The 15,745-nt window shown below is 38.8% G+C and overlaps 1 protein-coding gene across 2 annotated transcripts; it reads right to left on the reverse strand.

Annotated features, from left to right (window-relative positions):
- Positions 1 to 310: 310 nt before the first annotated feature.
- On the reverse strand, positions 311 to 15,339 carry map6b (microtubule-associated protein 6b). 2 transcript variants are annotated; one of them, XM_036149632.1, is made up of 3 exons: positions 14,181 to 15,324; positions 9,954 to 10,167; positions 311 to 3,222 (listed from the first exon to the last, which is right to left on the reverse strand). In XM_036149632.1, the coding sequence occupies exons 1-3, from the start codon at positions 14,876 to 14,878 to the stop codon at positions 3,016 to 3,018; spliced, it is 1,119 nt and encodes a 372-aa protein (XP_036005525.1). In that variant the 5' UTR covers positions 14,879 to 15,324; the 3' UTR covers positions 311 to 3,015. The 2 variants fall into 2 exon arrangements, with proteins under 2 accessions (XP_036005525.1, XP_036005526.1); XM_036149633.1 differs by lacking the exon at positions 311 to 3,222 and adding an exon at positions 7,394 to 8,030 and having other exon boundaries at positions 14,181 to 15,339.
- Positions 15,340 to 15,745: the final 406 nt, after the last annotated feature.

The raw sequence follows: 15,745 nt of genomic DNA on the forward strand, positions 1-15,745 counted from the left end.
CTGTATTTTCTTTAGTGTACAATGAAATGACAAATGGATTTGAAAAGACATCAGCTTAAGATAGATCAGTGCTAAAAAGGACTATATAAATAATCCTCTTTCGCTTTTGATAAGTCAACTGAATGAGGAAAACATACCTTATATAGATTGATGAGAAACAAATACTTGCATCTCTCGTTATTTTTATGATTTTGAATCTAAATGTAACAACATGGCCAATGATAATTACTATGATACTACTGCAGTTCACTCTGGATTTTCTTTTATGTTTCATTGGTGTTTCATATCAATGATGCAACAAGTCACAGCATTGGAGTCTGCACCATTAGTTTTAATTCAATTCATTCAGAGCAAGCTAAGGATACAAGCACAAAAAACTAAAATAAAAATAAATACACAAGACATCAGTAGCCGCATGGCATTGTCACTGCACTCCGGTCAAAAGTAACAGCGGTCCGAAGCCCTCAGCGTACAGGCTAAGAAATATAGCACCGAGGCGTTGGAGTGCAGAGCAGCACTTCTAGTGGTTGTGATCTTAGCGGGCAGCAGGCTTGAGGAGATCAGACACAGAAACAAGCTTCCCAACTCACACACACTCACACAGCGCAGCAGAAACTTTCAGCAGCATTTTAAAAAGCTGAGCTCGAAGTCCTGGAGCATTCCTTGTCCTTAAACACCTGGAGAGATCGGCCCGTTCAGAAAGGTAGTTTCTTTATTATAAGACCTATTGGCGTAACGTTTTTAAAGTGAGTTCAACTATGTAATCACAGCTCAGAGGAATGTGTAGAGGACAATGCCACACGATATTGAGTTGTTGTTTTTTCTTCTTCAGAAAGCTGCTGTTTTCAAGTTAAATTAAAAGATTGTGTCTCCATTTAGATTGAAAGGTGGTGGTGTGTTTATTTTACAGCAGTACCAGCCACTAATCAATGAGATTACTAGTTAAAATAATATTTTCTTGTGGCCAGAATCTATTCCTACTCATGCATTATATTAAAAAAAGGTATTTTGCCCATACATTTATCTTTAAAGGCTCCATTTACAAGCTAGGGTGCGACTGTGACCGGGTACAGTCTGCTACTCAACCAAAAGTAAGGTCTTGCATGCAAGCTGTAGCAATTACATTACAGCTAATTTGATTTCTCAGCAACCAATCGGATTAAACCAGATCTCACCCGGAACAATGAAATGAAAACCAGGACCATACAGCGGAGGCACTGTAAGTAGGAAACCATAAAAACAAAACTTTCACAAAACAACTTATGTGATACATCTTGGAGCAAAAAGGATCTCCTTGACATATATATTTTACAATCATATCAGTTCTAGTCATCATCCATTCAGAGAAAAGGAAAAATGCCCTTTTAGACAAATTTCAGCATTGTGCAAAAGTCTTGAGCCATCCCTCATTTTCTAATAGCCTCATCACACTATTGCTAATCTGCCTTGCATTTCAAATGTATATGAATATACTGAGATTTAAGTAATTAATGTTCCATTGTCACCTTTCTGTGCATCTGATACTGTAGCATATATATGTAATTCAATCTGTGGAAAAGCCAAACTGTTCCAGATATTTGAAAAATTATATGTGGGTTCGTCACTGCAGCTCAGAGTACTACACATATGTACCACACATATGTGATACTCTGACAAAATTGTAGTAGTGAATGCTACTCAAATGTCACAACAATGACCTGGTAAAAATGATATTTAGTCTCATGCTTCTATATGCAGACACCCTGTCTGCACCAATGAAGATGAATTCATCTCAGCATGCTGAATGGTTAATTATGCTGTCGTAGCAAGGGAACTCTGATTATTTTCTGATTATTTCAAGTTTAGAATTATTTGGCAAATCGGGAAGACTCAAAGGCTGGGTGTAGAGTGTTAAGCTTTCACTTACAAACACGTTTTTACGTATGTCAATAAACATGGTGAAATAAGAATGCGTGACAGCAGCTTTAGATTTGGTTACCACTGCAAATACTTTCTCGTGTTTTTTTAAGCAGGTCTGAGCAAAAGTTCTCCAGACTTTGTATCAATGTGTTTCATTGATCAATGGCTGCCTTTTCACTCGATTTCATTCCAGTCCCTGTACATCACTGTTTGCATGGAAACGATTTGTTTGGTCTGTGATGGATCAGGGACCTGTTAAGGATGTACTCCGCCTCTCACCCAATGACTGCTGGAGATATGCATGAGCCCCCCACAACCTTGCATGGATAAACTGGTATAGACAATGGGTGGATGGATGTATTTGTTTTCTTTTTACAAAGCCAAACTAACTAAACTAACCTAACCTTCAAATCATTAAAGCATAAGAGGTTTCCTACATGGAGCAATGAGCCTGTACTGTAACAAGACACTTAAACAAAAGAACCAGTTTAAACCACTGTGTTCCTATTTCTTTTGCAACATCTACAGGACTAGGATTTTGTTTTTATTTTGAAGATTAACCTACAACATGTAAAACCTATTTTTTACAAGTTAAAACAATAACAAAAAAAAAAAAAAGAACATTAAGCTTTCAATACAAGATCTGTTAAATGGCTTATGTGGCACAAAAAAAAACTCCTGAAAATGGTGAGGTCCAAGAGGGAAATACCTGAAAAATTTGGAGAAATATGGCTTAAAACCTGCACGAATTTGGGACTGTTTTAGGACATTTGAAGTAATGAGGAGTAGCTCAAGGCTTTTTTTTTACAATACTGTAGAAGCATACTTATGTCTCATTTTCAAGTTTAATGTCAAGTGAAACTCAAATGTGCAAATTATGTGCTCAATAATAGAAAAGCGGTTCTGTGCACCAACATACGAAGAAGTCACAAACATTCACACGTTCACATACAGTTGACAGTGAAATTAATTGCATTATCTTAAAAGCGCAACATCATTCAAACGTGATCCTACGTGTAACCTGACAACAGGTGAGGAGATAAACCAAAGGGAGGAAAATGATTTTTTCCTCCATTGCCTGTGACCACACACGTAAGCATACTTAAAACCCCATTTCTAATGTTTGGCCTCAGCCAGTCTGTTGCTGATCTCTTTGCTCTTCTTCGTCACAGTTCCGTCTGGTGTGGTTTCGGATGTACTCGCAGGTGGTTTCTTCTTGGCCAACTGGGAACCAGTAATCTGCTTCTCTTTCACTTTTTTTGCCATCTTCCCGGTCGTTGTTGGTGCCTTTTTTGGTTTGGTGCGAGACGCTGGTTTGTCCACCTGAAAAAGTGTTAGGGTAGGTTAAAAAAACTCAGAAACTCAGTATTTTCCTTTAGTCAGAGACAAGATCCTGTCTGGGTTTTACACTGAAGCTGCAGCCAACTGCTGTCTACCTTAGCATAGCTTAGTGTAATGGTTAAAATGGACAACAGCAGCAGGTGTTTCAGTGGCAGACAGGGCCACTCGCCTTACGACACTGAAGGTTCATGAGCATCTATTTTATGGCTATTTCAGGTCAGCATGTCTTATATCCACAGAACCAGGCACAGGCTGGTTACCTGTATTAAGTTATAGCAGTGTTTGAAAAGCTACTTTTTTGTTCTTTTTTGTTTCTACATTCTATCCCTACTTGCTTCTATTCCTATATTTTAATCATGTAAAGCACTTTGCATTGTCTCTGTACTGAATTGTGCTATATAAATAAATTTGCCTTGCCTTACGTTTTTAAAGGAGCAAGACATTTTTTTTGTTATACCATTCCTATACGAGTTTCTAATGAGAAATGTTTTTTTTTCCTGCTGACTATAAAGTTAATAAAGTAAAGTAAAAAATAAAGTACACTTACACAAAAAAATGTGAAATTTAAGGATGAATATCACATATTTGCAAGAAGAACTTGGATGTTTTCATTCTGATGTAAAAAAAAATCAAACATTTTCGAGAATTTTTCTTCTTTCCATGATTAAAGGTATAAATGTCCTATGTTAAAATAAGACATAGCTGACATTGTAAAGTCAGAAGTTTTGGATCATCATTTGGACACACAGTGTCTCGCAACCCCCCGGGGGTCCCAGCCCCCACTTTGGGAACCCCTCCTTTTTTGTTCAGCAAAGGTTGGCATTTCATTGGCTTTTGACCCTTTCAATTTTAAACCATATTTATTAGTTGTGTAGATTCAAGACAAATATGCCTTTTCCATGTCTTTTAATAAAAAAAAAGTCTGTAGAAAATGCACAGACAAATGTGGAAGGACTGGTAAGTTACTATTGGAGACTAGTGGAGGCCAAAGAAAAGAAAACTTTATCACCTTAGTTATGTCTTTAAGCACTGTCAGAGTAACGTTTTGTAATCAGGACTAATTAGGTGTTGAAGTTAACCCTTTTGTAAAGGTAAAATTGAGCAATGAAAACCGACAAGGAACATAAGAGATTTGTTTAAATTTCAAATCTACTTGAATTTTACAACAAAACTTCTAGATAAAAAGGATGAGATGGAAAACACTTTAGATCACCAGTCCCAATCACATTCATTTGAAATTAAGTTTTTGGTGAAGTAGACTTTCAGTCTGATACTTGGAATTTTTTTGATAGAAACTTCAACTTTAGATACCATAGATACATGAGCCACCGGGTTTATTGGCCAACCTGATAGAAATGTGTTAATGCCATTTAGATGAATTCAAAGTTTATTGCAGTTGCATAGCAAGTCTGGGATTGCTCATTACATTTTTTTTCCATACAGTGGAAAGGCTCATTTCAGAGTTTTGAAACCCCTTTAAATCCCTAATCGAAATCATTGCTTGCTACAATCATCTTTCTGAAGGACACCACAGTGATCCCTATCGCCAGTCAGGAGCACTCCGAACTAAATGTCGGAGGTTTGAACAGGGCGAACCTCTTTCACAATGCTGAGTGTTTTTTAAAATAACGTTTTACAGGAGATTTTAAAAGTTCTTTTGTTCAGTTTTATTGTTTGTTATATTACTAGATTTTTTTATTGTTAAAAAAAGGTTTCTACATGCCCTAACATGGTAGAAGACACACAGACTTGATTGGTACTGTCTCAAGAAATACCTGAGCGGCAAATGCTTTAAATGCCTGCTAAACCGCTGTGATCTTTTATATTGGAATAAAGTAATACCCATGACATGTCAGCATGTTCCATCACTGCTTTGTTTTGTTTTGTTTTTTTTTGCTTTTTCTTTAACATCAGTAGTGTAAACATACTGCAAACTGAAATCAGGAGTTTAGTGTAGTAAGTAAACTACTACCCTGATCTGGACATCGATCTAATGCTACTGGGTTTCCTTCTATAGGAAACTTTTTAACCAATCTGTTTGCACAATTCGATTGAACTGTCACTGTAAAGTGCCTTTGGGACGACATGTTTTAAATTGACATTATATAAGTAGGATGGACTGAATTGAACTTGAAACCGGAAAGGGACATTTTATGCTGAAATAAGTTAAGCTTTGTGTACAGCTAAGATATGCAGCTGCTGGCTATAGCTTTACATATAACACTAATAAGGGAAAAAGTATGTTAATTTTTTTTGCCAAAAAACAAAGAAAAAACAAAAAACACAGAGCACATTTAACTTAATGTGCCCAATTACATTCTTTATAAATTAAAAGCCCCATTTATGCATGCAATACATACCTTTTTTACCCTTCCTCTTAAAATAATGACCCTTGATGGTGATGTAAATAAACTTGTGGTTAGTGTACTGAGAAAAGAAAGAGCCCAAAATTAATATATTTGGGCCTTTCTTCCCACAAAATGGTGGTTCATGCAGTCTCTTAAATAACTGATTTAAAAAAATAACATCAGAATATAATGTTAGTCTTATGATTTTAAGAAGGAAATACTTTGGTTCAGACATTGTTGCAGTGGCAACACGTAGAGACCTAAAAGCAGGCTTGAGGCTGTAGGTTGCAGGTTCAAATACAGACTGTGAAACTATGAGAGCAGAGAGTTGCTCAAAGGAAGGCCTCCAACTTCTACGAACGATCTTGCATAAAGCAAAAGAAAAAAAAAGTTGCAAAACATGCTCAACTTTTGTTTTAAACAGTAAACTTAAATTTTCAACAATGAGAGATGTCTTTTGGAAGGCTGGTTCTGTTAGTAATAATGAAGTGTTGCATTTCTGCATCTAAACAGTGGGCTGGTTGGTTTCAAACGCTAAAGTTTTCCATCATACCGCTCCAACGGCTTAAAGTCCATTTCACAAAACATGGAGATGTGACCAGAAATTTCTCCAGTTGTTTGGAACATAGAGTAACAAAGCATTACCAGACACAGGCCTGTTGCTCTGCACTGCCGGTCAGCTGGCTGAAAGAAGGCCGCGACACTTTCACCTCTCTGACAAGAAGTTTGCCACCTATCACCTCTTATTAAATGAGGTAATCAGATACCTTCACCTTAAAACTGTAGGCAGCACATAGCTTTTAAGCAGCCAACAGCAGGTTATAGTTATGTATTTCTATAATTAACTAGAACAGCAGCGAGATAATAATCTGTAGCTCGGGTACTTGAACACTATCTGCAGGCATTTATTCTACATTTTTGCTTAAGTTAAGTATTGAAATCAAAAGAACACAAATATACATATCACAGACTATGTTATGTCAACTAAAAATCAATATTGTTAACAATTTTAGTGACAAAGGGCTAATTATTGGCTTTACTGTTTTAAATCAAAACAACTAGATCATGTTACGTTACCATACAATGAGGATATTTTACCAGCCCACGTCAAATGGAAAGTAAGTGAGACAAGCTACACAGAAAAATACCTTTATAATCTGTGGAATAGGGCTGAACGATTTTGAAAAAATATTTTTTTTTGTTAATATTGCGATTTAATGCAATTTTTTTCTCAGTTTAATTTATCATGTCTTTTTAAACATATACCAACAACAAATCATTTTGTTTCCTCGCTGTGCAGATCAGTTGCTTAAAGACCCACAGCATCTAAACTCGGTGCAGAAATGATTGCGTTCTGCCTACAATATATTTCAACCAAAATTGCAATTTTGACTTTTCTTCGCATTAACCACAAGCAACAAAATGGCCTCTAAATAAAGATGTTTGTAAACGAGGACTATTTAAAACAAGAACTTTTAATATTTCTATTGATCAGAATATTGTTCAAGAGAACAGCTTTTAATTGATCAATCCTTGTTGAACATAAAGTCCAACCAACAAGCAAGTCTATGTATTAAACTGATTGACCTGTACTTAATGCTATGTATGATTATATAAACTCTAAAACAAGTAATAAAATTAGATTATCTCACTGCTGCAACTGTCGTCCCTTCCATGTGGAGGCAAACCCACTTTAAACATTTTACCGACACCTAATGGACGTGTCTGATTCACTAATTGTTACATAGCCAAAAACCTCTGCGATTTGGAAATTGCGTTTTTTAAAATCGCGATTATATTGAAAATGCGATTAATTGTTCAGCCCTACTGTGGAAGGGTCTAAAACTATATATATATGACTCTGTGTCACGGTGTTCAACACATTATTTCTGATTTTCTGGAACCTGGGGGTCTAGAAGAACAACAACTAAATTGGTGCTACGAAAATCAGACAAAGATCTAAACAATCTGCAAAAAAAAAAAAAAGTCTCATCAGACACTTGTTAGAGTCTGCTTTTCCTCATGGGTAACTAATTTGGCATTATGTAATGTCACAAAACATAAAGACATCGCTATTATTCTTATCTGCAACTCGTGGAAAGCATCGAAGTCTCACTTTTCTCCGAGGTCAATTATCCCCTTGAACAAATGTTTTACTACTTATGGGATCTACAAAGTGGTGCAGCCTTAGAGGTGAGCTCAGAGTGAATATGTGTCCGATAGGTCTGAGGATGAGTTGCATCCAGCAGCTCGGCGACAGATGCGCCTGCGGCTCGCTGAGGCCGGGATGCATTCGGGACGTGAGAATGTGCGTGAGCGGAATGCATGTTTGCATTCGTTTGATCAGCCTGAGGTCAGTCTCCATGCTTTTCTGGAAGAAACAGAGAACACACCTGACTACAGCAGGCGGAGAGCAGAGCTGCTCTCAGTCTCTGAGAGGTCCTACAAGAACGAGAGAGGGAGCGGCCACATGAACAAACCATCGTAGACACATGATGACACCAGTTTCACAAGTATGCAAACGGTACTGTGCAAACGTTTTAAGTCACCCCTCTTTTTTTAATAAATTGATTAAAAGGGCAAGATGTTCTTGTTATATTTTAATCCGGTCTTGATCATGCAGTAAAAAGCTTTCTAGAGGTCTTTTGATGTTTTTAATTTCGACTTTGGCTGTTGTTTTCTCTCATTTTTACTTAATAGCTGAACTCTGGCTCCTTGGAAGTGACCTATAAAGAAATGAGGGATGACTTAAGCCTTTTGCGCCGTACTGTACATCAGTGGTTGTGATACAGCAACAAGATCTTATATACAGCACCCTTTTCACCTATTGGCACCCCTGGTAAAGATGTCTTGAAATGACTTCCTCTATTAAATTGATAGCATCTTCTCATTGACTTTTAGAAAATCCAATTTTTAATCTGAGTACATTTATTTCAGAAATCTCACCCTAAAAGCATGCATCTGACATGGACTCCACTTAACAGTCAACCCTCACAGGTTTTTTTTTTGGTAGGATTTAGGTCTGGGGCCGGAGCAGGTCGAATTTCTTTGTTTGATGTTAGTGTGTTGATTTTGACATAATTTGGATGATTATCCTGCTGAAAGACGTAACCCATGCGGCAGCAAACACAAAACTTATGTTCGTAATTTCCTGGGATTTCAAAAAGCTCACGATGCAATGCACTCACAAGGGTCTAAGAGTATTTGGAAATGTTCTCCGTTTCAGGCCATGCCCGTCGGAAGTGGTTGTTGCCAAAACTCTTGTTCTTAGTCTTGTCTGACCAAAGCACATGTTTTTAGTTAAAGCCTCAAAAGAGTTGATATTTGTGATCATTAGATTGAAGATTGTTTAAGAAATTCCTCTAAAAAAACTAAAAACAGCCGGCATGTAGGTTGGGTCTAACTGTTGTTAACGAGGCTAGGCAAGCTCAAGATTGTAACACTTTTTTTTTTTTTTTAACCTTTCTTACCATTTTTCTCATTGTATTGTGGGCTTATTTATTTGAATCATTGCCCTGACTATAAAAAATAAGAACATTTAGACAAGGGGCTATTCTTTTGTAGGCATTCCCTGACTTCTGAAGATCCATACACATCGATCTAACTTGAATGGCATGTTCTCTCTCCTTACCTATTTTGAACAGCTGCTGAGAGAAACTTTCCTTTGTGTTTCATCATATTTACACCATATCCAGAGTGGAAGTCAAGAGTTACTAATCATCACTCTGATCTACTTTAAAAAGTAAAGTATGCTTAACTTTAACATTTATCTTAAGGGGATTTTAGGGGTGGTAATTGTGTCTCACCAGCAGCTTTGTTGAAAAACTAATATCTTGATGTAGGATTTTGTCTTTCTCACTAAATAAATGCACTCAATTTGGATTTTTCTAAAATATTCAAAGATTAAAAAAATCGCAATAAAATACAAAATAACTGTAATGACTTATGACACAATTTTACCGAGGATACGAATAAGTATGGGGGGGGGGTGTGGGGCAATGTAAATTCAAAGTATAGTTTTCACTTCATTATTTTGTTTTACCGCTTCTACTTGTTTTGTCTATAAGACAGCCTCGCAACAATAGCAGCAGCTGCTTTTTATGGTTAGAAATGTGTAAATTGTGATATGCAGCCACTTTGCCTGGTGCCTCTGATTAATCAGGCTATTGATGACCTATTATAAGGTCAAGTAATTAACACAATTGAAAAGAAAAAGATGATTCCAAAACAAGGAGGGTTAAACAACACTCTCCTTTGTAAGCACAGGAAAAGAGCTCCAGCTACAAGGAGGAAAGATAACTAAGGAGCTGATTGGGTAGTGCGGTTTTGCAGACTTATATAAAGACCGGTGGGGGGGTCTCTCACCTTGGCGGGCTCCTTGCCGGGCTCGCTGTACAGGCTGCGTATCCTCCGACGCTCCTGTTGCTTGTTGTCAGTCGCCTGGGCCTTCAACTGCTCCCCCTTGTACGTGGCGCTGTAGCTGGTCTCCAGGGTGGTCTCCTCTCCGGGTAGTTTATACTGGGATGGAGCTTTGATCGGCTTCACTGGTTTCACATCCTTGTATGCCTTAAACTCAGTCCTAAGAAGAACAGTAAAAAAAAAAAAAAAAAATCTATTTAAAGGCTGTAAATGGGGATTTTCTCAAAATGGAGAAGATGGGACATGAGAGATAAACTTGCCGATGAAAGGCTCTCTGTCCACTCCAACGGGTTTTGTGATGCATGCTCTCCACTGTATAGATTTTTAAGAGGAGTATAGACTGAGCTAATGTTTAAATGCAACACAATGCAAATTGTTGTCCATTTAAAAATAGAAAAAAAATGTGTCAATGTATCTTTGCCTGTTTATTCCTTAATGAGCTGCCTTTTGCGTCAAAATGTAATGCTAAGAGTTCTACTTTAAAATCCTGTGTAATCTAATTTGTCGGGGCTAATTGGACAAAAAAAAAATGCACAAATGTAGGGTGATGGATGCATAGAACATTTATTTTCAGTATACCCTGAAGTATTTTGTGATGCTGCTTTGTCTCATCAAAGTATGGGTTGGATGCTCTGGGTGTTTATTGAGGTAAAACTGTAATATTTTACCTCTAAAGGGCATAGTTTTTATATAATGATGCAGAACGTGAGCTACTGTACGTATCATTGGATAGTGTTCTTTTTATACCAATCATCCTTTATTTGTTTAAACTTGTCTTTACAGTAAACCAATCTATAACATTGATTTTCTTTGACCGGTTCTAATTGGTGACTTTGATTGTAGTGGACTGAAGACTCCACTAGAATCAAAGTGTGTTTTTCCTGCTCATGAAATGCATCAAACTTAAACATCCCTACTTGTTTCCATTCTGTAAATGCATCAACAAACATCGTGTTACATAATTAGCTGCTTTTTAATTTTGGGAAACATCAGACAAAGCTTAGTTTTCACGTTAAATTTAAATCTAACCGAATTATTCAGCATTTGTTGCAATTACTAAAGCTAAGTTTGCATTACAGTCCTTTAGATAGACAACTGGTGAGGGTAAGATAAAATCGATTAGTTGGATCATAAAAGGAAACCAAAAATTGTTACTGGCCAATATACTGATCGGTGCATCTCTGCAGACGTTCAGACACACGCGGTTACATTCAGACCCTTTTACTGACCTCAGTCAGTTGGGGTCAAGAGCATTGATTTGGTAGAAATCCCAGGAAGTGTACGGTGGTGGCGATTGAAAGGGGAAAATCGATGACGAAACCCTTATCGGCTACAGGATCACTTGCTTTCTGGAAAGACTGAAATAAGAGACCTTGAAACGGCAAATATCTCCTGATGATCTTCAGACGATTCTTCAACGCTACCCAAGCCAGTGTGGCATTCAGTGGCTACCTTTTGGGTTGATGTTAGCAAAAAAAAAAAAAAAAAAAAAAAAAAAAGGTACAGTAAATCTGATCTTAGACCGCTTTATCCACTACAGTGGAAAGTTAAGCTAAAGTTGTTTCTTTTTGTTAATTGTTGATGGTATAGCCTACTAGCATTTATGCCACTTCACTGGTCCATGCATTTGATTCGAGGTAACCTGGGTTGGAATACCAGTTGCGTCAGGAGGAGTACAAACTCTGCCAAACCTGTGTGCAAGTTATAATGACTTGCTGTGGAGACGCCTGAGTAACCCCAAATTAAAGGAGCAACCGAAAGGATAGGAGTCTCTGTCCCCTACTGGCAACCTAGTATAAGATCACAAACCATTTGTTCCAACCACTGAGCTATATTATACACTGGAGTGCTAATAGCCCGCTGTTTGAATGAGTCACTTTGAAGCCACTGGCCCCCATGTTGGTACTCCCTATTTTCCTCCAGTAACTAGGGAATATGTGCGCTACAGCATCGAATAACGAGGATTTTCTCATGTTCAGGGGGGCTTAAACTTTTTAAAATGTCAAATGCCATATACTTTTATGTTTATGTTCTAAAACTATCAAGTAAGGAGAAAGGGATGGGGCGGAAAGATGGGGCAGGGAGGAGGGAAAGAGAGAGAGAGAGAGAGAGAGAGAGAGAGAGAGAGAGAAAGAACAAGATGACAAAAACACAGAGGGACAGAGAGGGAGACAGAGAGAGACAGAGACAGAGACGGAGAGAGGAGAGATAGAGAGAGATATATAGATATAGATATATATATATATAGATATATATATATATATACGTATATGTATATGTATATATGTATATATATATATATATATATATATATATATATATATATATATATATATATATATATATATATATAATATGAATAACATGTAAAATATTTCAGCACCTAATTTCCTAGTAGTTGATAGTGTTAGTACATCCACTGACTGTAGGATTACCTGTGAAACGTTTTCCCACAGCCAGAAAACTGCTTGTTGTTGCAACCAAATCCTATGGGATTCTGTGAGAGTAGGGAGTAGCAAGATGGCGGCCAGTGACTTCAGTTTTTCGGCAAAATCAGCACTCCAGTGTATTATATAGCTCAGTGGTTCCAACCCATGTGCGCCCAGTTCTTTTATAATAGGACACCCTCACAGGTAAAATAAATAAATAAACTAATAATAATTACTGGCAACAAAATCATTTACTACAGTCTAATATAATGGTTAAAACTGATTTTATGTTGTGAGTACAATGAAAATCTTTTCAAATGAACTTCATGCATTACAGACTATATTTAACTTGCATGTTATTTTTGTCACAATAATTGTTTTTTTTTGCTGAATATTTTACTCGTGTGAGTTGCAGTTACTGTTTTGTATACTGAAGCCTTGTTGAGATCGTAGTAAAATGAGAATGAAAATGATGACAGGATCTATGAATGCTGCAGAACATGTCAGATGGACAAATAATGACAAATTCTATCAGTGGTTTGTACCACCACGCTCACCAATGACTAATTCCCTCTGTGGTTGGTGCTCTGAGAAAAATTTTGGTTGTTGCTATAAAATTTTATTCTGTTAAAATACAGCGTAGAAGAATTAGGAGGAGCAAGGAGATGGATCAAAGAAACATTAGCATATAGTGGACATCCATTAAGGAGTCAAACACAATATTTTCATTTTTTTAATGAACCTGAGCAATGAAATATAGTAAACAGCAATATTATAAAAATACCTATTAGTTTACAACCAATATAAACATTAATTTGTCACAGCGGTATAAGCAGAGTTTGATGCTGCCCGGAGAGAGCTCGAATTAACCCAGGGCAGGTTGATAAAAGCACAAGTTGCACATGTAGCCAGAAAACATTGATATTTATTTCAGCAGTCGAAATTTAAAGCTAGTTTCACTATTTATGCTACTTGTCACTGAGCTGGGAAACCTTTCAGGCATACTTTTGGTAAATAAATCAGCGAGTAATAGACTTTTTTTTTCCATGGCTGACAGCGAACACAATGTTAGGGTTAATTGTGCAATTGATTTGAGTTAAATACCTAAAAGCTCTTTAGGTTTCGTACTCTGGAATTAACTATAGAATGGTCGCTTTTATTTTATTTATTTTTTCTGCAAACTCATCGAGTCAATCACAATGGGAAAAAACCCCAGCATGAATTCAATATTTATTTATTTATTTAGTGCTGTATTTTATCTTCTGAACTAAGTAAGGTTTTAAAGAAAACGTTTTTAATAAATCCAAAAAAATTTAAAAAAACAAAACAACTGGACTTGTATTCTGAATCTGAAGACGTTTCGCTTCCCATCCAGAAAGTTTTCTCAAATCAAAATGTTTTTAATGAACAGCCTTATAGTAAAACATGCAAAGTGAATGATTTCATAATCAAACAAAACACAGAGAGTTAATCTGATTGGCTTACTGGTCATTATATCTATAACTCAGGATGTGTGGCCTAACTGGAGGTGGTGGGACCTGAGGAAATTCTGCTTACCTGCTTAGGACCTCCTAAGCTCTGACTTTCCATTTAGGCTACAGAACAACATCTAGACGTGTTGTCCTCCTAGATGGACAACTGTAATTTGTTTTAGGCCCAGAGAAGACGCAACAATCCCACCAATCATGAAAGGGTTACAGGATATGCGCTCCAGCTCTGCCCTGGCTTGCCCTCTCACTCTTACCTGTAGCTGCTGGAAGTCGACATGACCTCCTTGATCTGTCTGTTGAGAGCGTCCGCGGCTGCTCGGCCTCTCCGCTGCTCTGCGCTCACCTCTGCGGCTCCCTCCGTCTTCTCTGCCGCTCTCCTCTCCGCAGACTTCTCCCTCCTCGCCGCCTCCTTTGACTCCTTCTCTTGAATTTTCTCCTCGATCTCGCTCTTCTCCACGCCGCTCTCGGTCTCGGCAGCCGCGTGCTCCAGTTTGGAGACGGCGGTGGGACTGGGCTTGGGGATCCACGGGTGGTCGTGCTTCTTGGGTATGGGCCAGGGCTTGTAATCCTTCTGGTACTGGGTCTCGTTGCTGAACGGCGCCGGCGGAGGCTGGTACTCGCTCCTGGGTTTGCAGCTGGGCTCGGGGCGCACTCTCCACGCCTTGAAGTCTTGGCGCATGACGGACGCGGCGGACGCGCCGTCTCTGGCCGCTGCGGCACCCCCCGTCGCGGGCGGTGCCTTGGCGGCCTCTCGATCTTCGGGATGCGGCTGGGCTTCTACGGCAAGGGCCGCGGCCCTCTTCTGCCTGGGCTGCGGGTGATGAGGCAGGTGCTGCACGTCGGTCGCATCCGAGTATTTGGTGAAAACCAAAGGCACCGCGATATCCGCCTTGTCCAGCTCGGTCCAAAAGCGGTTGATGCAGCAAGCACGCGTGATGCACGGCCACGCCATTACGCTCAACCCCCACGAAGGTGACTGGAAACGATGGACAGGGGGAGAGAAAAAGGGATCTGTCCGCGGACGGAACGCGTAGAAAGACGCGCTATGCGTGCAACGCAAACGTCTCCAATGTTGCAGCTCCCACCCCCCGGCCGGAACGGATAGCGCTCGCCGCCCTCTGCCTCCTCCTGCAGGGTTTGTTTGGTCCTGCTTAAGTTTAAGACTTTGGGGCTCGCCGTGGAGTGCACATCGCTGTCTGGTTGCGCATCAAAGCGACCCCACCCCTCATTTGTGCGATGCCCTGCGTTGCGTGGTGGTACGGCGAAACATCACCTGAGCTCGTCTGCGTCCGTCCGGCATGAAGGAGGAGGGAGGAGATACAGTTAACCCCGTGCTGCCATGTTGGTCAGTGCAAAAACGAATAACAAAAAGATCGTTTTAATGCGGATAGATAAATAATTATCTACGGCCGTTTTGTGCTCTAGACACAATCATGTGGAAGACTGCTGATCTGATCCCTAGCAGTCGCTGACACACCCTCACAAGCAGAGCAACTCACAAAGTATATTGATAAAAAGATAGTTTTTCAAAAGTGCTGCATTCAATAATTCTAGTGGAAAATTTAGCGGAAGGAAAATAAAAAATATAAACCTAACAAAAAGGGGCAAAATTAGTAATTACTGCAGCCCCAATAGTAAGAAAGGGCTACAGCAGAGGCATTACTTGTGTTTAAGCCACTGAACCAGGCAGAGACGGTCAAAAATATTTTAGCTGGGGCAAGGAGATAAAAAAACTGTGGCTCAGCGGTTCAAAAACCTCTCTTCAGATTAAAGGAGACACATCATGCTTTTTATGCCTTCTTTTTCCACGCTTAAATCA

The sequence above is a fragment of the Fundulus heteroclitus genome, chromosome 18 (assembly GCF_011125445.2).
Source record: "Fundulus heteroclitus isolate FHET01 chromosome 18, MU-UCD_Fhet_4.1, whole genome shotgun sequence".
In the NCBI taxonomy this organism is placed as follows: Eukaryota; Metazoa; Chordata; class Actinopteri; order Cyprinodontiformes; family Fundulidae; genus Fundulus; species Fundulus heteroclitus.